The sequence below is a fragment of the Carassius gibelio genome, chromosome B2 (genome assembly GCF_023724105.1).
Source record: "Carassius gibelio isolate Cgi1373 ecotype wild population from Czech Republic chromosome B2, carGib1.2-hapl.c, whole genome shotgun sequence".
Classification (NCBI taxonomy): Eukaryota; Metazoa; Chordata; class Actinopteri; order Cypriniformes; family Cyprinidae; genus Carassius; species Carassius gibelio.
The window spans coordinates 4,302,209-4,327,431 of NC_068397.1; the positions used below are offsets into that span (position 1 = coordinate 4,302,209).

Here is a 25,223-nt window from a genome sequence, read left to right on the forward strand (position 1 = left end):
AACAAAGACTGAAAAATAGGAGTATAAAAAATTAGGCTGAGAAATAGTATTTTCTTGCAAAATGTACAGCTTACACCTTCATTTTCAGTTTTGCACCTTCCATTCAATGAGGATATCAGAACAACAAGTTTCTCTATCAAACAATGAAAGGTGTGTTTAAAGTACTTTGTAAATTTAGTAGAAAAATAATAATCGCCTCCAATGTTCTTGTTTACAGATTCTGATTTATTATTCACAGCACATTTGCTCTTCAAGCTTAGACTTGTGAGTTTAAAACAGTAGTGTTCAGGTTTTCCTCAAACTTTAAATTTTGAAAGTAACTCTGGAACTTGTGTTATAAACTGCCTCCATCGGGCCCCACGAGACCAAAATAATAAATACAAAAAATAAAAATGGGAAAACAACAACTTTTTATATATATATATATATATATATATATATATATATATATATATATATATATATATAAATGTATGCTTAGCTCCCACCATACTGTCTGGCTTCTGTCCCGTGAGATCTGGCTTCAGCAAACAACTCCCTCACTGGTCCACAGGGCCACAGCCAATTACTAGAGCTGACACGAGGTGCAGGGTGAGACTGGGGCTCCCTTGTGTGTCTCATTCTATTTAGAGCTCTATTGATCCGCACACTGATCTAATCAGCCAGAGGTTTTTTTGTTATTAGACGACTATACGCTCACCCACATAGTTTGTCTCACTATATAACAAGTATCCATTCAGGAGTTTAACACTTTGCAACTGGATACAAAGAATAGAAGAAGCAAGAAAGGCAAAGCGGTGACATTTCATTTCTTCATAAGACATATTTAAAAACTACATGATTATAACAGTATTGGCATCCTGAGCTGAAACTAAACTTATAATAATAATAATACTAAATAAATCTGTAACTGAAAAATATAATAATTACATGATCAATAAGTCATGGCAAGATACAATATTTTTTTCTTGTAAAAACTAAATTACTGAAAAAGTTGTTACCTGTAGCCGAAGAATCCGCTTCTCAATATCATTAACTCGTCGCTATCTTTAGGTCACGTCCCAAAACCATTCAAGCTGGCAGTTATTAAGCCTCTTATTAAGAAACCAAAACTAGATCCTAGTGAACTGGCAAATTATAGGCCCATTTAAAATTTTTCATTTATGTCTAAAAATTTTTAAAAAGTGTCTGCTCAATTGTGCTCCTTCCTGCAAAAAAAAAAGATCTGTATGAAGAGTTTCAGACAGGTTTCAGGCTCCACCTTAGCACACAAACTGCACTTGTTAAAATTACAAATGACCTGCTTCTTGCATCAGATCAAGGCTGCATCTCTGCATCTCTAGTTTTACTTGATCTTAGTGCTGCATTCGACACTATAGATCATGACATACTCATCGATTACAAAACTATACAGGTATTCAATAGCAGGCACTAAGATGGTTTAGATCCTACCTGTCTGATCACTACTATTTTGTTTATTGAAATGGGGAGTCATCTCATTTATCACCAGTAAAATATGGAGTGCCACAAGGATCCGTCCTAGGTCCCCTACTATTTTCAATATACATGTTGCCCCATGGCAATATTATTAGAAAATACGGGATTTAATTTTCACTGTTATGCTGATGATACTCAGCTATATATCTCAACAAGACCAGATGAAACTTCAAAATTATCTAAGAGATATTTCTTATTTGACCAAAAAACAGTACACAAAATCTCGTGGACTACAGTTTTCAACTAGACGGATGTACTGTTACTTCCTCTACAGTCAAAAATCTGGGTGTTATTTTATACAGCAATTTGTCTTTTGAAAACCATATTTCCCATGTTACAAAAACAGCATTCTTCCATCTTAGAAACATTGCCAAGCTACGAAACATGTTATCTGTTTCTGATGCAAAAAAGCTAGTTCATGCATTCATGACCTCTAGACTGGACTATTGTAATGCACTTCTAGGTGGTTGTCCAGCATCTTCAATAAACAAGCTACAGATAGTCCAAATTGCAGTTGCTAGAGTCCTTACCAGGTCAAGAAAATATGATCATATTACTCCAATATTACAGTCTCTGCACTGGCTACCTAGCAGGGGCGCTGGATTTTCCAGGGCTGGTGGCGTGTGATGGGGAACACCTGATGGAAATGGAGCCTCATCACCGCCGCTGTTTAAAAGCACAACGCGCCTCTCCTTAGGAGGCCGGTCTCTTCCCTGTGCATGCACGCTGGTGTCCTCGTGGGTCCAGAAAGGGTGAGTTGAGGGACTGCAGCACCACAAGAGACGTGAGCTGAAGAGACGAGAACCGCACCCGTTTTCACGGCTATTCACTTTGACACGATTCCCCAGGCCGAACCCCACGACGAGGACATCAGATCCCCTGTTTGTTTTGGACACTCTCCCCCTTTGGACACTTATTCCCTAATGTTTTTATGCTCTGTTAATAAAAGCATCTCTGAGGTCTGATGCCATGCCCACTGTGTCTGTTGTTTGAACAGCAGATATATTAAACATTTGAACAAAATATGAAATATCAAAAATAAATTAGAGCAATGACATTCAAGGTAAAAAGAATACTTTTATCAGCATTATCTTAGTTATTATAAGAAACATAAGAGTAATAACTCTTATCTTGATTCTGAACTTTGAAAGAACTTCCATATTTTACTCCTCGCGTCATCTTTTTCTACCAGTCATGGACTGGTGGCCACAGTTTCACACACAGTTTCTAGCACATGCAGCCATCTTTCTATAGTGTTTGTCACATGACAGCTGCAGCTTCTTTGCTGCTTGCGTGAGGAGAAAAAACACACACATCCATAGGGAGGCACTGGAAGCGTGCGTTGCACACACCAACCTGAAGTACGTCTCTTACAAATCTAGAATGCGGTCATTCTTTGAAGTATCGATACTAATAAATTTAGGAATCGTGACGTTTTTAATTTCCGAGAAACGCGATACTTTTGAAGTATCTGTGCACCGAGCAACCATAGTTCCTAGGATAGCAAAGTCCACTAAAGGAGGTAAAGCCTTTTAGCATTTGGCTCCCAAATTCTGGAATCGCCTTCCTGATAATGTCCAGGGTTCAGACACACTCTCTCTGTTTAAATCTAGATGAAAAACGCATTCGAATAATGCATCTCATAATTTGTAACTGCAGTTGTATCTGATCAAATGTGGGTTCTTATTCTTTAGCTTGGGTTAAAATAATTAATTTTACCTTTTTGGAACAGCAGCTATGCTAAAATTGTCTCTATCACAGAACGCCTGAGAAGAGATGATGCTGTCCCCTCAGAGGACCTCAGATGATGCTAACCCTGAAACAACATACAAAACTAACAAATATTGCTACAAGTGTGATTGCATCATATAATAATAGCTGTTAATAGTCTTCATTGTCTGGTTGACTACGTTGTGTATACATTTTTCAGAAAATTTCTGTCATACGCGCACAAACTGACAGTCACCACTGATAAGCTACTACTTAATATTGTAGAAACTTAATTTTCTTTAAAGTTGCTTCGCAATGATTTGTATTGTAAAAGGTGTTATACAAATAAACTTTAATTGAATTTAATTGATTTTCCATTTACTCACATTAATTTAAAATATTAAGTTGAAGATAATATAGTTAAGTCAGTTTAATATATTTTAAGGTGAAATAACTTGTACAGCAAGTTTAATTATACTTAATTTTAAGAAAAACACTCATTTTTACTGAACTCTAGTTTTAACAGTGAAGTAAGTGGACAATGTATAGTGTTACAGTTAAGCTGAAAAAATATATATGTAGAAAAATAGATTAAAAACTTTAAAAAGTGTTTAACTTACATTTTTAAGTTGAAGTAGATAAAATGTTACTTTGAAATTAAGCTAAAAAACAGATTAAAAACACAAAAATAAGTACTGCCTGTTGAAGTACAAAAATGACAACAAAAAACATTTTACACACACACACACACACATATATATATATATGACAAGAACAAAAAATATACAACTACAAATACAAATTTATAAAAATAAAAGTTATTAATAAACTTAATAAAGTATTAGTACTCAATATAATACTCAAAACAATCCTGTTACTTTTAGATGTCTTTCTGCAAGCCCCGAACAGGGTAACAGCTCACCCTCAATTAGCAGAGGGTTAAAAATTAGTTCACGCATTCCTTCAGGCAAATCTTAATTTGGTCCATGTTTGCATACTAACTCTATCACTCATGCTTGAAAAAAAAAAACTCTGGGGAAACATGGTGGCCCACTTTCTTGTGTTAAAGTACAGTCATATAATACACACTATACTAATTACCCTGGAAAAAATCACTCAAATTGAATCCAGAACCAGGAATATTTTGGCTGCAGCAGCTGCTTGGTATCATCACTTTGACTCTCCTGCATTAACAACACAGTTTTACTCTGGCACAAAAAGATCTATGTGTATGAAAATACAGCAAAACAACTGATAAACAATACCAGAAGTGAATTATTCAAATTACTGAGGAAAACCTCAGACATTTCTCCAAAGACTTTCAAAAACAGAATTAAAAGAGACAGTTGTTGTCATATAGAGTATGAAGAGTTCGGTGCTATTAAAGTAAAAAGTAAAAATCTAAGCTGTTTGTAACAATGTTGATATCTGGGATTTATTTCCCCCATTTGCTTAAAGAGAGAGTGTATTTTATCTTTCGCATAAGAAGTAAATACAGTAGGACGGCAAACAACATGCAAACACTACCTTTGATGTTTCGCCAAATGCGTATACGACTAAAAACACCACTGTTAAAACATGTCTGCTCAGTGAGATCTCAGCATAGCCTACATCACAGCCCCATTATTCATTAGATGAGAGGGATAGCTTTTATCTAAACCAGAAAAAGAAGTGGATTAGTAATCAAAGATACTGTGCAATTACACAGTCCTAAACATACTTGCTAGTATATTTGCATTTTTCCATGGGAGTTTATACTAACAAGATCTAACAAATGTGAAGAAATACACGCCAGGAATGTGGACACGACTACATTTTGTTTCCATATTAGACCTGTAATGTGTTAATGATTAAATGTGAAGTGCATGCAGACAGCAGCACATACTTGGTGTGAGTAGAATGACGGAGGTGACGATCAGAGAGCAGATGACCAAGATGACCAGCAGGGCGATGGCGATTCCCTTCCAGTTCCTCTGTGGAGGGCTACTGCCAACCAACTCCTGTCAAACACACAAAAACAGACATGTAAACACTTAAGGATAAAGGTAGTACTAATTTTTTTGTCAAAATGTATTATATTAACTGTTTATTGTTCATTGACTACTATTAATATGCCTTTCTTTGGTTTGTCTTCCACTAAATTGTATTCACTGAACCTCCCAGGCACCGTCTAAACATTTAAACTCATTCCAGCTCAACTAAAAGCAAGAGTCTGGGGTGTGGCCAGAGATGGGACCAAGTCACACATGTGCAAGTCTCAAGTAAGTCTCAAGTCTTAACCTTCAAGTCTCAAGTAAGTCCCAAGTATTTTTTTCTTGGGCAAGTCAAGTCACAAGCTATGTCAAGTCAAGTCCAAGTCAAGTCACCTTAATATTGTTATTTTACCTGCAGAATCTGATCTTAATAAAGTTAAAAGACAAGATATAAGTAACTGTCAGTAAATTAAAATAATTTGGATTTGCATTGTAAATACTCATGTTCAGTAAAATACATCATGGAATCAAACAAAATTGTAACTTACTAAAATTATTTATTTTTCACTTCTGCTAACAGTGTTTGAAATGTTTTACATTTTCAACATTGAGTCCATAAAACTAAACATCCAACAGACTCCTCTCTGAACACCTCTCTCTCTCTCTCTCTCTCTCTCTCTCAAACAGTTTACATACAACATTAAACTGTTACATTTCTCCCCTCTCTCTCTCTCTCTCTCTCTCTCTCTCTCAGAGTATAGAATATAAATATGACGTATTTTCAGTTGTTTCATACTTTTTTTGTTATGTACAGTACAGACCAAAGGTTTGGACACACCTTCTCATTCAAAGAGTTTTATTTTCATGACTATGAAAATTGTAGATTCACACTGAAGGCATCAAAACTATGAATTAACACATGTGGAATTATATATGGAATTATATACATAACAAAAAAGTGTGAAACAACCGAAATATGTAATAGTAGCCACTTTTTGTTTTGATTACTGATTTGCAGACTCTTGGCATTCTCCTGATGAGCTTCAAGAGGTAGTCTCCTGAAATGGTCTTCCAACAGTCTTGAAGGAGTTCCCCGAGAGATGCTTAGCACTTGTTGGCCCTTTTGCCTTCTGTCTGCGGTCCAGCTCACCCCTAAACCATCTCGATTGGGTTCAGGTCCGGTGACTGTGGAGGCCAGCTCATCTGACGCAGCACCCCATCACTCTCCTTCTTGGTCAAATAGCCCTCGATGCCTTCAGTATGACTCTTCAATTTTCATAGTCATGAAAATAAAGAAAACTCTTTGAATGAGAAGGTGTGTCAAAATTTTTGGTCTGTACTGTACATAACAAAAAAGTATGAAACAACTGAAAATACGTCATATTTATATTCTGTACTGTATGTATATATATATATATATATATATATATATATATATATATATAATATGCACTTCTCGTGATTGGGTAATCGCGGCAGCTACATTTGTTTTTCTGATTAATTGTTTTGCTCTATGAGAAAGACAAGGTAACAAAATATTCGGGGCTTATGCCCCCTTAGCCCAGCCCTAGTGGCGCCCCTGGAATGCGTTTTTTTGACGGCCTGCTAGCGGATCATTAGGGGCCGTTCACATCACGTCTTTTGCGCGCAAATTCGTTATTTCCAATGTAGGCGCGCGGTATGCGCGCTCATAATGGAAGCAACGCGCTCACGTGCGCGTCGCACCGCATCGAGTTAAAAACATCTAAACTTTTCAGAATGCCGCAAGCGCACCGCAGGTCATGTGACAATAACTAACCAAGCTTCATCCTTTCCCGTATCAAGGTTGAAAGCTCAGCTAAGATGAAGGAACAGCTGTTCATAGCTGTATATGGATTGCCATTTTGAAATGAATTTAGTAGCAGAGCTACTGCGAGCGATTTTTAGTGCTGCAAATCCATTTATCCTTTGCTGAAATATTGAAGACAAATCGATGACCCTCGGTACCTCTCAGGCTGACATGTTGATGTGATGTGATATCTGATTTAAGTGGGCGTGGTGTGTGTAAGGTAGAGAGGGCATGACTGATGATGGTGTCCTGATCCAGTCACGACGCTATTCTCAGCCTGCGCTCCAGCTGAGTAATCAACTTTATTTAAAAAAAATAATTTATATATTTTATAATCAAACTGAAAACATGATGTGATTAACACTCAAGTCATTCAAGTCATCGTGTCTCAAGTCAAGTCCCGAGTCTTTAACTTCCAAGTCTGAGTCAAGTCTCAAGTCCTAAAAATAGTGACTCGAGTCGACTCGAGTCCAAGTCACCAAGTCACAAGTCCCCATGTCTGGGTGTGGCTACTGTAGGAGGCTGAGCCAAGTGGTGTTCAGCAGGCGTGGGAAGATGACTGATGCATCAAAAAAAAAAAAAAAAAAGGTACGAAATTGAAAGACTTACCAAAATGTGCAGAGAGATAACAGGGTAAAACAAGGGTAAATGTTGGTAATGTTTTTACAAGACGGAGGAATTTGACGGAATTTTAATTGAGACAAGAAGTTCCCTTTCAGTCGGTCACGTTCAATGTTACGAATGGGATCTCGCCTGAGAGCCGAATCACCTTCGAGTGGTACAAAACGAGCCAATGGTACACAAAGTACCTTGGTCTGCGGAATTTGCATCGCGAGCTCTGCCGAGCACATCGCTTGCTGCAATCACAGTGTTTACAAGCAAGAGCTGGTGTTGGTGTGATCGGCGCATCACAAGGCGGGCTTGAGTCCTCAGGAGATGAGGATTCGGCTGCGTTGCCTCCCTCGGGAGTGCCAGCGTTGTCCGAGTCCGATCCCAAGCTGACGGCCGTGCTTTCCCGGGCAGCAGAGAGCATCGGGCTTGAGTGGAATCCTCCACCCTGTCCCGAGCGCTCGAGGCTGGATGATTGGTTCCTGGGGGCTGCTCATGCGGATTGCCAGCACCCCCCTCTGGTTCCTTTCTTCCCGGAAGTGCACCAGGAAGTAACTAGTTCATGGAAGGCACCTTTAACTGCCCGAAACCGTTCTGGTTCTTCCTCCGCCTTCACTGCCCTCGATGGCGGGGCGGCCAAGGGGTATGCTGGGATTCCCCCGGTGGAGCGTTCTGTTGCGATGCAACTGTGTCCACAGAGCGCCTCCGCTTGGCGTGGTGGTACCAAGCTGCCCTCCAAGGCCTGTAAGTTCTCATCCACGCTTGTGGCCAAGGCTTACAGAGCTGCTCCTTGGGTCAGGTGATGTCCACTTTGGTGGTCCAGGAGCGCCACCTATGGCTGAACCTGGCAGACATGAGGGAGTCTGATCGGGCTCAGCTCCTCAACTCCTCGGTCTCCCAGGATGGCCTCTTTGGCGACGCGGTAGAGAGCTTTGCCCAGCAGTTCTCTGCCGCCCAGAAGCAGTCTGAGGCCATCAGATACATCCTGCCCTGGCGGCCCACTGCTGCTTCCACCCCGCCGCCGGCGCAACCTCAGCCTGCTCATCTCAGCCTGCTCTGCTCTGCTCCCCCTGCGACCTCCTCCACTCCCGCTCGGCCACAGGAGCAACCTTCACCCCGGCCGCAGCGAGGAGATGGCCGCAGAAGGGTGGCACAACCTGTCTCTGCCCCTAAACCTGCCAAACGCCAGGCCAAGCGGCGTTCCTGAGATGGGCAACACGGAGTTGGAGACGTCAGCTCATCAGGAGATGGTAGCAGGACCACTCCTTCCCCCGGAGGAGGGCCGGGGGAGAATCCTTTGTTCTCATTTTCTTTTTGTTCTGCCACTGGCCCTGCGGCCGGTGGTACGCAAACCTTCACTAAAAGAGCTGTGTCCTCTACCTCCGGGTCCCAATAGGCCACGAACGACAGCTGGCGACGTGCTTCCTCGCCGCTCTCGTTCCCGTCTCCCCTTGCCAGTTTCCATGCAAAGACGGCTCAAGAACACTTCGCCTTCTCATGCCCTCTTTGCCACTTGGAGTCAGACGAGTGCCCGCACTCCGCCCCTGCTGAGGGACGCTATGCCTCCCATGCCTGGGCTGTCTGCTCCACCACGCTGCCCCACTGTGGGTACGCCTGTAGTCCCCTTGACCCCGCTGGTTCGGTTCCTGGGAGCCTGGCTAGAGCTCCCCAGGCCTTCCTGCTGGCTCATCCGGACGCTCAGGCTCGGCTATGCGATTCAGTTGCCCGGCGTCCCCCCAGGTTTCGAGGTGTCCACGCGACAATGGTGGGCAAAGATGCCCCTGTCATGCGCGCATAGGTTGCGTGCCAGCTGGCAAAGGGCGCGATAGAGCCGGTCCCTCCAGCCGACATGAAGTCCGGCTTTAACAGCCCTTACTTCATAGTACCCAAGAAGACTGGACTTGCGTGCCTTGAACCGGGCTCTACACAGACTCCCGTTCAAGATGCTAACGCCCAAGCGCATTTTCGAATGCATTCGTCCGATGGATTGGTTTGCAGCGATCAACCTGAAGGACGCGTACTTTCATGTCTCCATTCTTCCTCGACACAGACCGTTTCTTCGGTTTGCTTTCGAGGGGCAGGCATATCAGTACAAGGTTCTCCCATTCGGGTTGGCCCTGTCTCCCCGCGTCTTTACGAAGGTCGCGGAGGGAGCCCAGCTCCTCTCAGGGAACAAGGTGTCCGTATCCTCAACTACCTCGACGACTGGCTGATCCTAGCTCACTCTCGAGAGCGGTTGTGCGAGGACAGGGATCTGGTGCTCAGACACCTCGCCCGACTGGGTCTTCAGGTCAACTGGGAACAGAGCAAGCTCTCCCCTGTGCAGAGGATCTCTTTTCTCGGTATGGAAATAGACTCGGTCGCCATGTTCGCGCAGCTTACGAACGAGTGCGCGCAGTCACTGCTGAATTGCCTGAGACAATTCGAGGGCAAGAGAGCGGTTCCACTGAAACTGTTTCAGAGTCTCCTGGGGCATATGGCATCCGCGGCGGCAGTCATACCGCTCGGGCTACTCCATATGAGACTGCTTCAGCACTGGCTTCACGACCGAGTCCCGAGATGGGCATGGCAACAGGGCACGCTCCGAGTGACCATCACTCCGGCCTGCCGCAGATACTTCACCCCGTGGTTGGACCCCTCGTTTCTACGGGCCGGCGTGCCCCTAGAACCGGTGTCCAGGCATGTTGTTGTATCAACAGATGCCTCTGCCACGGGCTGGGGTGCCATGTGCAATGGGCATGCTGCGTCAGGCTCCTGGACAGGACCCCGACTTCAGTGGCATGTAAATTGCCTTGAGTTGCTAGCAGTACGTCTTGCTCTGCACCACTTCAGGGCCCTGCTGAAGGACAAGCACGTTCTGGTCCGTACGGACAACACTGCGACCGTAGCGTACATCAACTGTCAGGGTGGTCTACGCTCCCGCCGCATGTCGCAACTCACTCGCCATCTCCTCCTGTGGAGTCACAAGCATCTGAGGTCGCTTTGTGCCATTCACATTCCGGGCAGGCTCAATCGTGCAGCCGACGAGCTCTCTCGGCAGCAGTCTCACCCCGGGGAATGGAGACTCCACCCCCAGTCGGTTCAGCTGATTTGGGAACACTTCGGAGACGGTCAGGTAGACCTGTTTGCCTCTCCAGAAAATTCCCACTTCCAGTTATTTTACTCCCTGACCGAGGGCACCCTCGGCACGGACGCCCTGGCACACAGCTGGCCACTGGGCCTGCGCAAGTATGCGTTTCCCCCAGTGAGCCTTCTTGCACAGACGTTGTGCAAGATCAGGGAGGACGAGGAGCAGGTCCTCATGGTTGCGCCTTTTTGGCCCGGCCGGACCTGGTTCCCCGAACTTGTACTCCTCGTGACAGCTCCTCCCTGGCCAATTCCTCTGAGGAAGGACCTTCTTTCTCAGAGAAGGGGCACCCTCTAGCACCCACGTCCCGATCTGTGGAACCTACATGTGTGGGTTCTGGACGGGTCACGGAAGGTTTAGGTACCTTGCCACCACAGGTGGTAGCTACCATAACTTCAGCTGGAGCCATGTCCACCAGACATGCCTATGCTTTGAAGTGTAACCTCTTCGTCACTTGGTGCTCTTCACGGCGTGAGGACCCCTGGGAATGCCCGATTGGGTCAGTGCTTTCCTTTCTTCAGGAAGGGTTGGAACGAAGGCTGTCTCCTTCCACCCTCAAGGTCTATGTGGCTGCCATTTCGGCTCACCATGACCCTGTTGAAGGTAAATCTCTTGGGAGGCACGATCTGATCATCAGGTTCCTGAGAGGAGCAAGGAGGCTCAATCCGCCTCGCCCTCAGCAAGTCCCCTCTTGGAACCTTGCAGTGGTTCTATCAGCACTAGAGAGAGCTCCCTTCGAACCCTTGCTCTCAGTAGAGCTAAAGTTTTTATCTTTGAAAACTGCGCTCCTGACGGCTTTGGCTTCGGTGAAGAGGGTCGGGGACCTGCAGGCATTTTCAGTTGACGAAGCGTGCCTGAAATTCGGGCCGGCTAACTCTCACGTTATCTTGAGACCCAGATCTTGAGACGTGCCCAAAGTTCCAACCACTCCTTTTAGGGATCAGGTGGTGAACTTGCAAGCACTGCCCCTGGAGGAGGCAGACCCAGCCCTGGCGCTGCTCTGTCCAGTACGTGCGCTGTCCTGGCTTATCAGGCTCGGAACCTGCCATGCCCCCTAGGGGTGAGAGCTCACTCAACTAGGAGTGTAGCTTCCTCCTGGGTGCTGGGGCATGGCTTCTCGCAAGCAGACATCTGTAGAGCTGCGGGCTGGGTGACACCTAACACATTCGGGGGTTTTTATAATCTCCATGTAGAGCCCGTGTCCTCCAGGGGACTTGCCCCTTCGGGCCAGTAAGGACCTGCTCGGTGTCAATCTGCTTGCTGCGCCTTTCCACTCCGCGGACTGGATGTGTGCGCTATTCCCCTCAGGTGAGTTCCTCAGTCAGAACCCTGGGTTCCTCCAGCACTGTTTATGTCCAACACTTGCGTACATGCCCCTTGGTCAGCCATGTGTGGGACTAGGTGCCTCCATGTGTCGTGATTCCCCTTTCTGGGTAATCCCACGTGTGTATGTCCACAGTAAGTCTCTCCGCAGCATGTGTCTTTCCCTTGGCAAGCCCTTGCCAGCTCTGTCGTTGAAACTTCCACCCTGCGGGCTGGGTCCCTCAGAGTTCTTATGTATCACCACCTTGGTAGATACCTGCCTTCTGTAAGTCCTCCCACGGGCAGGCAGCCTGCTAGCATATGTCCAGCTGGAATATGCTACCCAGTGTATTTTGTGCGAGCTATAGGCCCTCACTCGTGCTGGCCTCACGACAGGGTGCTATCACTCACACAGGTCGCTGGAAGACAGCCATGTGGCATTTTGTAAGGGACCCCATTCGTAACGTAGAACGTGACCGACTGAAAGGGAACGTCTTGGTTACGTATGTAACCCTCGTTCCCTGAAAGAGGGAACAGAGACGTTACGTCCCCTTGCCACATCGCTGTTCCGCTGAACGGCCGGGTCACTGGCTTGGCTCCTCAGCGAAGACTTGAATGCGAGTTGCTCGCGTTGCTCCTTATATACCCGCTCTGCGGGGCAGAGCTCGCGATGCAAATTCCGCAGACCAAGGTACTTGTGTACCATTGGCTCGTTTTGTACCACTCGAAGGTGATTGGGCTCTCTGGCGAGATCCCATTCGTAATGTCTCCGTTCCCTCCTTCAGGGAACGAGGGTTACATACGTAACCAAGGCGTTTCTTCTCAACAGGTAAGAAAAGGGGTCATATGATGCGATTTAAATTGTTCCTTCCTCTTTGGAGTGTTACAAGCTCTTGGTGCATAAAGAAGATCTGTGAATTTGCAAACACTAAAGTCTCAAATCCAAAGAGATATTCTTTATAAAAGTTGAGAGTCAACCATGCCCTCCTAAAACGGCTCATTTAAACACACCCCCACTTGTCTACATCACGATGCAGGAAGATTTGTGTAACACTGCCCAAATGTTCACACAAAGAAAGAAAGTGTGATTTTGATTCTTGCTGTATTATTATTGCTGCTGCCATGTCGTGGAGACGCTGGGTGTTTCGTTGTGTAAGCGAAACTACTTTGTTTGTCTTTCCAAAAGAGGACACAACTAAAAATCAGTGGTTCAACACTGTTCCAGAACAGTTCAACCCAAATATTCAGATGTGTGCCGTGCATTTTGCAACTGCAAACTTCATATCTTCTGCCATCTACACACTGCACAATTTTAGCGATCCTATAAGATCACTGCAGATCACATTGGGTCTAACTTGGGTACAACATGCATGTAGACTGAACAATGATGAAACTTATTGACTCGTAGGTTATGATGCACGTTTCAATTGAAGAATATAATGTATCGTAAAACGTAAACGCTAATCACAATGTGGTGGTTGGAATTTTTATGTGTGCTGAAAAAAATTAGAAGGGGTTAAAGAGGAAGGGATAAGAGCATGAGGTAAACAGCTTTACGTTTTAGCGCATTCATTTCATGTCACATTTTTATTGGCTAGTCAGAAAATGTGGGTCGTAGCAGCAGAAAACTGTCAGAAAACTATCGTAGGCTATCTTTGGTCGCAAGACCATGACAACTGTAGTCTTTGAACCTCTCTCAGCAACCTGTTTGTACTTTAATATACTAAAATAATCATTTGTAATAAAATACCTATTAATTAATGAAATGAATACATATTAATAAAACTATACCTATTAATAAATACATAATTACTTTAGGGTTATCAAAAGGGCTGAAATGAGCAATGAGCAAAATATCACTAATGCATGTTTATTCAAAGCTGTAAAAAAGAATAATGTTTAAAAACCTTAAACAACTATAAACAAAACAGCATCATGTATGAATGCATAGTTTAATACAAAGCACCAAAAGCAAATTACACAGTACCCTTTTCATAAAAAAAAAACATGTGATGCAATTAGATGGGGGAAAACCCTGCCATAAAGTCTTGAGATATGTTTTTTAAAAGTTGAACTTGCATTAATTTTACATGGCTTTCTAAACATGCAGCTCTTTTGTGCAAGACGTTAGTGCAATGATGATAGACGTCCCTCAAGACAATGACCGAAATATGAGTTCTGTGTGAACGGCTTGGGTTCAGTTTTGACATAAACAACATCTTCTCCACATTGATGTTCTATTTTTTCCACAATACTTTTTATGAACAACGCAGTGGCTTCAACTGGAAAGGCTAACAAAAACATTCAAATGCAACAACACTTGCATCGTCATCTCATCTCATGCACCACAGATAAGGCTGCCTGATGCACACCTAAAATTTGAATGCAGTGTTTTTGCATCCGAATTAGGATTTTAAATCCGACGAATATTTAAAAACCTTTTTTTATTTTTACCACCTTAATTTACTAAGTAATGGCCACTGGTTTACTTTTCTTGTAATAGCAATATGCATGTGATAGAGGCTAATATGCTGCAATCAATGTTTGTTAGTTTTTTTACACAACATCAACTGGAAATTCACTAAAGTTTAAAAACAGGTTTGTGCATTGACATGGTGGCTGGTAGCTGAGCAGAGTTATTCAGTGATAAAAATCTCAAATATATTCTCAAATATATATCAGTTTGTCATCTCCCTGAAATATATATCTGGCCAATATACAGTATCAGTCTATGGCTGCTCAAGAATATTTCAAACCTGTGGGTCTAAAATTGTTTCATTGCTTATTAGGCTGTGGTTCACTCATGCAATGAAGACACATCTGTTTATGTTCTGTGAAGCAGTGAACAGCGGACCTTGTTGGCTCTTACAACAAGAGAAATACATCAATCAAATACTTTATTTTAGATTTATTCTGAGATTATTATGTGGTTTCTGTTATTATGTGGGAAATGTGTACTCTTCGTTTTACTTTGTATTTCTCTTGCTCATCCTGAACAGTCTGTTTGCTGTGTGTTGTCTATGTGATGCAGAAGTTGATGATGCAGGGAGTCATTAGGTCAGAGGAGCACTAGCGTGAGGTTGCTGCTCCTGGGATGTCTGTCTGGTGGAGGGGAGCAGGAGGGTTGTGATTGCCCAGGACAGCTTCCCGTCTGGCTTGGAGCCACCAGGGAACTCTGAACTGTGCTGGTCTATTTAAAGAGCAGAGTAAAGCCCAGGGATTGAGCTGGCATGAACAAACCAGAGAGGAGAGGAGCAATTACGCAGTAATATTCTGGAAATACAGATTTTTTTTTTCAGCCTCAAAGTGGCCTAAAAAGTGTATAACAGTGGTGACTTCTGAACAATACATTCTCTTTAGACATAAGCCAAAATGTTATTTATTGTAGGTCAATGTAGTAAGTTTGTTTTATGTCTGATGGACTCTTCACCATAAACAAAAGCTAAATTAGCTACAAAATGAAAGTAGAATTTTAAGTGAAGGTCAAGGTTTAATCAAGGTTTAATTTAGGTTATTTACTGTACTACACTTAAAATAATTAAAATTTTGAAAATCACTGTAACACATTGGGTCTCAGTCATTGACTGGTCATATATTCGTTGATTCATCCATTCAAATGTACCAGAGTTTGTTTGGAACCAGAACACCTCTTCATCTGGGTCTGGTTCGGTTCTCTGGTCCAAACCAGAATGTGTTTGCTGTATTCACAGCTGCCCAAAAGATCCACAGCAAGAGGGAAACGAACTTGAGTTTGATTCAGTCGAACCAAACTAGACCGGTCTGAATGCACATTAAATTATAATTCTTCAATTAATGTTACATTTATTCTAAATGCACAAATAATATATAGGAACAACTAAAATCACACACAGACATACATATATGAGACTGGTTTTATAAAAGTGAAATAATCTATGCAATTATTAGTAATAAGACTGATTTGAGTGGCTTTGTGCTTTAATGTCTGAGAGTGGGTTTGCAAATTATGCGTTTTGCCAATTTCAAAAGATAGAACAAACAGTAACACACAGCAGTTAGCTTTAATTACAATACTACCATCTAATTTGACCTTAATGATGTAAAAAATCTGATGCACTAAACGCCTCTCTATCTAGCACCCAATTAAAGCATTTACAAAACTACTGCTAATGACACAGAAATGCCATTACAGCTGTGAAAACAATATTGCAGATGCACTGAGAAAAGACAAGCCACTGAGAAAAGACAAGCCACAAACAGATGAGAGATATCATCACACCATCGCAAACTAAATGCCGGAAAACCTTTCTGTCAAAATAAAGATCAAGTGTTATAGCTGGTGTCTATTTGCTAAAATCACTTTCTGAGTCTAAAATCAAACTGAAGTATAATCCATGCGGCTTGTGTGAGGAACAGTAGTCACCTCAAATCAAGCATTAGTTTTGCATTAAGTAATGCACAAACACAATATTTCAATCGTTTTTTTGTGTAATATAAATATTTAAGCCAATTTGATTATAGTTTAAGCAATCCAATAAATGGATAGCATTTGTCTTAAAAGGGTTAAACATCATAAGTGCTTCTGCACTGTATGATTTTCCATTACTTTTTCATCACCATTTCAGTCTTGTATGTTTCTGCACTTTCTGTATGTGCTGTATCCTGGCATTATAACACCACTGATTTTTGCTCACGAATGTTCAAAAGACTGGTGTCAGTAAAACATTTAAAAAAAAAATTTATTCAGCAAGGACACGGAGAATTGATCAAAAGGGACAGTGAAAAATGTTTTAATGCAACAAAAGATTTTTGTTTTAAATACATTTCTATTCATCAAAGTATCATAAAAATTTCCCAATCTGGCCCTCTGCTTAAATTAATCTTTAAATAAATAATAAACGCAGCTTTGCTGACCACAAGAATGAGTTCAAAAACAAAGCGAGTGTGTTACGGTAATGGTTAATCTAACCATTCCTCACAGATCAGGTTTAACAGAATAAACATTCGCTCATGAAATGGCCCTGAGTGGCCCATGAAAGAAGAATACACAATTTCTCATAATTAGTTGGTTTATAACACTGTTCCTTGTTTTACCAGCTAGTTTCAAGGACGGCTTCAAATGTGCCTCATGGAACGTCTCTGTAAAACTGAAGGTTGATTGTCTCCGCTACCTCCACACACGAGATGGCTCGCTAAACAGCCTGACAGCTCACATTTCAATTTACACAGATGGATTCAAAAATACAGCAGCTGAAATATCACCTTGAAAATGTAGCTTTTGCTCATACAAACACCAAACCCAAGGTAATAAACTTTGGCGTGTGATTCATCCCACACCTAGACGTGAATGATGCCTAAAGCGCTCTATTACTTCTCAAGGTGATCAGACTTTGGATATTGTGACGAGTCAGCTGCCTCCTCCCTGATTGTCACCGGCACCCCGTCCTAAATCGCCGCCCTTCACCAGGCTCCCGACTGGAGTGGGTGTGTGAGAGGAGGGGCGCTGGACGAGTCAGGGCTGGCGGCGTGTGATGGGGCACACCTGATGTGAATGGAGCCTCATCCCCGCCGCTGTTTAAAAGCCCAACGCGCCTCTCCTCAGGAGACCGGTCTCTTCCCCGTGCATGCACACTGGTGTCCTCGTGGGTCCAGGAAGGGTGCGTTGAGGGACTCCCGCGCCACCAAGACGTGAGCTGCCGGACCCGCGATCCGGATGGGAACCGCACCCGTATACACGGCCGACGGGCCGTCCATCCCCTACCAGCACCGCGGCCAACGAGAGAGACGCGGCCGCTAGGAGAAGCCGCCGCCCCTCGCGCCCCGGACCAAGGAGGGGAGCGCGTGCGGCCGCCGGACTCCGCCCCTTGCCTGGACCCTTCCTTGATGAACACTGCCCGACCTACACAAATCCCGCAGCACGACGAGGACACCAGATTCCCTGTTATTTTGGACACTTCCCCCCTTTGGCCACTTTTATTCCCTTTGTTTTATGATTTCTGTTAATAAAAGCCTCTCCGAGGCCTGACGCCACGCCCACTGTGTCTGTCTTGTGCTCCTCCCGTGACACTGGTGGAGAATGCGGGCAGGCGGAGCCTAGACAGCGCAGTTGGGAAACGTCTGGTGACGTCACCCCCCTCTCGCTTGCAAACGTTCGTGAGAACCCGGACTGGGACGGAGGAAAACCGGGGACAGCCTCCCAGCCACAAAAGGGTAAGTGACTTCTGTTATCATCATTTTGCCCTGTGGTTGGTTGAGGCTGTCACTAAAACCCGGTTTCTCTGTCCCTGTTCCGGCGCGCTGCGAGAGGGAGGACCGCCCGGAGAGGAATCCCTGCCCACTCCGACCGTTTGGAGTCTGGTTGAGGATGGTAGCACTCCCGTGTGGGTGGCGCCCTGGGGACGGGGATGTCGCTTGGGAGGGGGAATGTGACGAGTCAGCTGCCTCCTCCCTGATTGTCACCGGCACCCCGTCCTAAATCGCCGCCCTTCACCAGGCTCCCGACTGGAGTGGGTGTGTGAGAGGAGGGGCGCTGGACGAGTCAGGGCTGGCGGCGTGTGATGGGGCACACCTGATGTGAATGGAGCCTCATCCCCGCCGCTGTTTAAAAGCCCAACGCGCCTCTCCTCAGGAGACCGGTCTCTTCCCCGTGCATGCACACTGGTGTCCTCGTGGGTCCAGGAAGGGTGCGTTGAGGGACTCCCGCGCCACCAAGACGTGAGCTGCCGGACCCGCGATCCGGATGGGAACCGCACCCGTATACACGGCCGACGGGCCGTCCATCCCCTACCAGCGCCGCGGCCAACGAGAGAGACGCGGCCGCTAGGAGAAGCCGCCGCCCCTCGCACCCCGGACCAAGGAGGGGAGCGCGTGCGGCCGCCGGACTCCGCCCCTTGCCTGGACCCTTCCTTGATGAACACTGCCCGACCTACACAAATCCCGCAGCACGACGAGGACACCAGATTCCCTGTTATTTTGGACACTTCCCCCCTTTGGCCACTTTTATTCCCTTTGTTTTATGATTTCTGTTAATAAAAGCCTCTCCGAGGCCTGACGCCACGCCCACTGTGTCTGTCTTGTGCTCCTCCCGTGACAATATTCATCTGGAAGATGATAAAGACAAAAAAATCGTTGTATAGACACTGTAGATAGGTGATTTTGACCTAGCAAACACCTACTGTATAAGACCTTACGACAGCATTGTGGCTCTATCGGAAATGTAAAAATTTAGTTTAAATTAAATATGAATTAAATAGTTAACAAATTTGTCAAGCGGTTAAACAACAGTAGTACTGACAATAAGCAAATATACCATTCACATTAATTAATTTTTCTAAAAAAACAACCTTGAGAGTGTTAACACTGAGAAGTTTCTAAAGAAACCAAGCCGACTTCTTTGCATGTGTGCAGCGTCGTCGGCATATAAGCTTGCATTCTGCTCAATCTCAAAATGAAATGTTTATCTGAAACAAACAAAAGACGCAATGTCAAGGCAAATCAGGCGAGTCATCTTTAATTTCAGAATCCAATATTCTCAACACTAAAGCAACAGCTTCATGCTGAACTCGTCTGAGATAAGGACGCTGTCGGTGATAAATAAAAGGAAGCAGTTTGTGTGCTTTGACGTGACTAAGAGAAATGCAGCATTGTAGCGTTTGCTTGAGCTGGAAACATCAATGATGTCAATTGCAAAATTTAAACAGCTGCTTAATTAATTAACGATATCACAGAATATTATGCATGAGCCAATGTACAACATTTCACCATCACTGATTGAATCTTTTTATTTCATGCTTTGAAAATTAAAAAGGTCCATGGGGAAATCAAACTAAAAAAATGTAGGACATATGGTACTTTTTCATTGCCATTACATTCATGCACAACCACAGATTTACTTGAATGCATCTTCATTTCATTCATCTCAGTCTGCTTTTTAAAGGGCCTTGAACACTTTAATCATGTAAAATTTAGCAGTTTTTCCATATATATTTTTCTGTTTTCCTGCAATCACTTACAGGAAATGAAATACATCATTGCATAATTGTACTGTATATCCCACTAAAGCAAGGCATGCATAAGGAATGATGCTGGTTTTAATGAATGGTGTGCTTGAAGCTTCTTCCTGCACTACACCTGTGACCTATATGTAAGAGTTGGCATAAAAATGGGTCATATTTTGAGGAGTCACATTTTTGATGTACTACTGTAATTTTCAGATCTGAAAACTTTCTGCTCAGTCCAAAAATAGCATTTATTGACCAAAAACCCATACTAAACTTTTCTGCTGTCAAACATTTACACATGTTGCATGATCAAAAAACTTCCATCAGTGTACTTTTATGTGCATTTTGGGATTCCAGAAAAAATGTTGAATGGAAACACTATGCTGATTATAGGCTAAATATCCCAAAATGTGCATTAGCACTTACTGTACTTGAACTAAACTCTTGAGGAAGATTGCACAAACTATAATAGCAATATTTTAAAGACTACATTCATTGATGTGTATCAAACCAAGATGTGACTTTGTTGAAACAAGTCATGTGACTGTATAATTCACTCACACAGCATCACAAACGTAACTTTTTCTGAAATGCTGAAGAGTAAAAAAATGTATATACTAATATATCAAAATAGACCTATTCAATTATTAAAAAAATGTATAAAGACATTTGGTCCAATCTAGAATGAGTCAATGTCTCAGTGGTCACCATCTATTGGTGTAACTATGTAACAAACAAAACTGGTCACTGAAAAATCCTCACCATACACAGTAGCAAACCAATCAGATATAGGACCAGGGCCTGTACCTGGATTAGCTGGCTGGCCAGGTAAGTTTCAGGTTAGTTTGCACCAATCCTGGGTTTTAGGTACCCCGTAAGTGGCTTGGCTTTTAACAGAATTCATTGCCCTAGTAACTTACACTTATAGTTAATTAAAGTCTACTGGTGTTATACCTTCAGTCATTCTGAATTTGAATTACCTTGAATGACTATTTTCCTCTTATTAGACAAGTTTGTAAAATAAATAATTGTAGTTTTTGCATCTTTTCTGCAAAGATATTTAACAAGTAATTATTTTAACATTAACATCTTGTTGACAACTTCATGTGTGCTGCACATAGAATTTTCTTTAACTAAAGGGTTAATAAAGAAAAAGTAACTTGAATCATGTTGTAGTTACATTTTTAAGTTGAGTAGTTAAAAATCATAAAATAAAATCGAGAATTATTTCTGGAAAAAACAAGAATTCGATTTTTTGCAAAATCGCCCAGCCCTAGATGTTTAATACATTGGCTTACATTAGATATCTGTTAAGCTTTACACTCATACTCAGCTGCTGTTTTTACATGCTGAATCTTCTCATTCTCATGATCACAATAAAGCTCTCCATGACTTCATAGGGCTGTATTGAAATCTATTGTCCTAGTACAAAACATTGCAGTGAAGCAGACAGGACATCATTTGACAGATGGGTTAAATAACAATAACGACCTTGATTATAACAGGGAGCAAATACAGGCTGGATAGTGTTCTTGCTATTGTGTAGATAAAATTGAAAAGCAGATTTGCACTCATTACATGTAATGGATAACATTTACAGATAAAATGTAAAGCCTGAATACACTGTAAGTCACTTTGAATAACACAAAAATATAAATGCATATCTACATTTCTTCGACATACATTATAGATGTGCAAGATTCACAAACATCAACAGTATTTCCCTGAAACAATTAAAAAGCACTGAAAACTGCCAGTAAACAGCCACAAGAAGGGACATTCCCAGTAAATGTAGACCATCGTTTCATTATCTAGGGGTGTTTTCATAAATATGTGCAAACTGTGATCAGCTCTAATTTTGTGTTCCTTTGTGCTGTAACGTGCAAACAAATCATCAAACAAGTCATCAGTGGATGCAATCAGTTTTTAGCAACTTCTTAGCATTGTCACCATAGACAATTCATATACCCCAAACAGCAATATCTATGCAAATATATATTTTTTCAATGATTTAAACATAATACGATAAATAGTTTGTTGTAAGATACATATGAAATCATAAAATTGTTTTAAATATTACTAAATTTACTAATGAATGACTAATATTAACTAAAACTTTCAGGTGCCATAAAAGTGATTTTGAAGTGTAAGACCTGTATGTGATATGATATTTTTAGTCTTTGTATAGCAGTGCATTGTTAAAATAACTATAGTAACAATCAAATGGATACAAATAGTTCTGACTAACAAGTTTTACGCTTACCATTCGTGCAACCTAAAATGAATTGTTTAGGGCTTTCAAACATCAGTGTTTTCAAAAGAATCCCTTTTGTAGTAGCTTGTTTGTCTATTTGACAAACACAGAAATCTGTCTTGTCCCTCGAGGACGAATGTAACTGTCCAACAAGTTCTCAGACACAAAACACATGAAACCTTCTCATCTTATACAACAAGAGCGGTTTAGTTCTTAGGGGCTCAGCAACAGACGGCGTCTGTATTAAGAAGAATTCCACCGGGATCTGTGTAAAAGAATCAGGTTTCTGAAATACTCCAAATGTAAATGAAAGATTGCATTTCTGTACTTCTAAACTACAATCTCAACTTCTGACCTTTCAACGAATGAAGAGCCTCACCTTAAGTGAGATTACAGAAGCTCAACCAGTCCGGAAAGTTTGTTCCCTGTGGGTTTTTAGGTTTTTCATGAAACACACACCAATTAAATACTCCTCAAGCCCTGTTTCCTTATACATGAGACTAAAAAATCCCAGGTTTAGTTATTCTTGCAATGAGGATAAAACCCTACATACCTCATCCATGGTTTGGTGTTCCTCAGTAAGAAGGTTTTGTTTTTGTTGCCTCAGAAGAACAAGGACAGAAACTCGTTGTGAAGGATGAAACCTATCTTTCCTGATCTCTTGTTTCCAGGGGAAAGAGTGAAAACGAGAGTGTGAGCGCCTCGGTGACAAAGTTTGAGCTTCTCACTCACCAAGCCCAGAACAACGACTGACATCAGTGATTTCAATCGACTGATGCTGCGCTGAAACACAAACTGTCACTGGCCGGCAGGACAGGTGCATCTGTTAAGCCTCATCGGATGGGATTTCCTGGGTGTCCTTGTAGGGTCACAGTCAGGCTAAATCACAGACAAATTACTCACCAATGCTGTTGGATTCAATCTAATATAAAAGAAAAAAGTTTTAAACAGAGTTTAAATAATTTTTAAAGCTTTTTTGCAAAATGATTTATTGTGCTGTCAAAATTTAAAGTACTACTACAAATTAGAAATCTACGGAGCCCCGCACATGACATGCAAGAAAAAATAAATAAATTGTTCGCATGATTTGCGTATTTGTTCCCTCAATTTACTAAAACGTGCGCACGATTTAGCAAACCGAGGAAATGAATTAGTAAATCGTATGCACAATTTATAAATCGAGTGAACGCAATAGTAAATATAGGGATCGCAATAGTAATTGTGTGCACATTTTAGTACATTGAGGGAACAAATTAGTAAATCGTGCACACGATTTAGCCTTATATTTTTTCCTGCGTGTCATGTGCGGGGCTCCGTAGAAATCTGAAAATGCCAAACAACCTAAAATCTGTTTAAAGCTTGGAGTGTTTGTACTCAGTCAGTTCTGATTGGCTTTTAACTCAAGTGAACTTTCCACATCAGCAACATGAAACAGACTCCATACACATCAAGGATGAATCTATGTAAAGCCATTAATATATAATCAATGTTAAGTTCTAAATTAAGAATTCATGCTGTCAGAGGATCAGATTCAGGGCTAACTGGTCAGACATCCGTCTGATGCCTTTTATATGAAACGACATCCTGCTATAAAATTAGAGGATCTTCTGTGGAGACAAAAATAAGTTGCTATAAAATGCTACTGCAGGACACATAACGCAATAAGAGGACAGGTTTAAACAAAGCCCTCTGTCCGTGATGCGGTTCAGACTAAAGAGGCGACTGAGAGCTTTTGATCTTATAATTGAACAGACACAAGCCCTCTTGATTGCACTTCAAAAATATCACATTTTACATGTTTGGTGCAGAAGTATATGGATCATCCATACAGTGAGGCAGAGCATTAGTTGAAGAGGAAGCATCATTGTTCGTCCTGCACAGCAGCTGTTAAATGATACGGCATCTGTGTTGTTCCACCTACACAATAAACTCTATTTATTACCTTAAGGACATCTGCAGCAGGCACTCTGCTGTACTGCTGATGTGCTACTGTTTGTGCTTCACTGATCTGCTGTTGTAATGGTATACCAGATCAGTCGTTTAATTAGGAGGTGCTAATTAAAGCTGCCCTTTGCTTCTGTAACCTCACCTATTACCCAACATCCCCTACTGTTGGTCTCAAGGAGTCAAAAAGCTAGCTTTTACCAGGGTAATTCTAGTTAACTAAAACTGAAACTAATAATAAAACCAATTAAATAAAATAAATGTCAAAGGTGGACTAAGCGAATATTTCCAAATTACGTTAATAATTTAAAAAGCACCGGAACAAACATGCTCATACCCCAAAAGTACTCTGCCCCCTATTTTGATATCAACACCCCACGTGTATGTACTTAACCATGGCAACGATGATCGCAAAAATAAGCAAAGATGACACACGCATATTGAAACAAAAGCCAACGCAGATAAGTTGTGTGAAACAATGCAAAATCAATGGTACTTAACTATTGAGAACAAATAACATAACCTTGACGTCTATTTCCATGTCTTTCCACTACTTGAGTTCTTTCTGGAAAGCTGCTCCATTATTTACGCAGGTTCTACCTCTTGCTTGATCGTAACCCCTTCTTTTTAATGTTTTGTTCCTCCGATATTTTTTTCCTTTTTTATTATCTGCCATCTCTCTCTATCTATAGCCGATCTGCTACTATCCGTCCTGTGCCCTCAAATTGAGCACTCGCTTCTCTCTATCATTACTAGATTCCCTTTACTGCTGATTGGCTACAAATCTGTTTTATGACGCAGTTCGACACTGTGGTCAAAAGCGTATGTCAAATATTGCTTAGTGCACCTTTAATGTGCAGTTTGTAATATTGACAGCTAGTGGTTGTAATTGGGTATAGTGTTGCACGGTACACCGATACTTCAAAAGTATCGCGATTCTCGGAAATGAAAAACGTTACGATTCCTAAATTTATTAGTATCGATACTTCAAAGAATGACT

The 25,223-nt window shown here is 42.4% G+C and overlaps 1 protein-coding gene across 3 annotated transcripts in view; it reads right to left on the reverse strand.

Annotated features, from left to right (window-relative positions):
* The window catches only part of LOC127950908 (dipeptidyl aminopeptidase-like protein 6), a 177,031-nt gene that overhangs the window by 36,724 nt on the left and 115,084 nt on the right, over positions 1-25,223 (reverse strand). For all 3 annotated transcript variants that reach the window (XM_052548323.1, XM_052548322.1, XM_052548324.1), the window contains one exon: positions 5,093-5,207. In XM_052548323.1, coding sequence (XP_052404283.1) covers positions 5,093-5,207 — 115 coding nt within the window. The remainder of the gene's footprint in view (positions 1-5,092; positions 5,208-25,223) is intronic.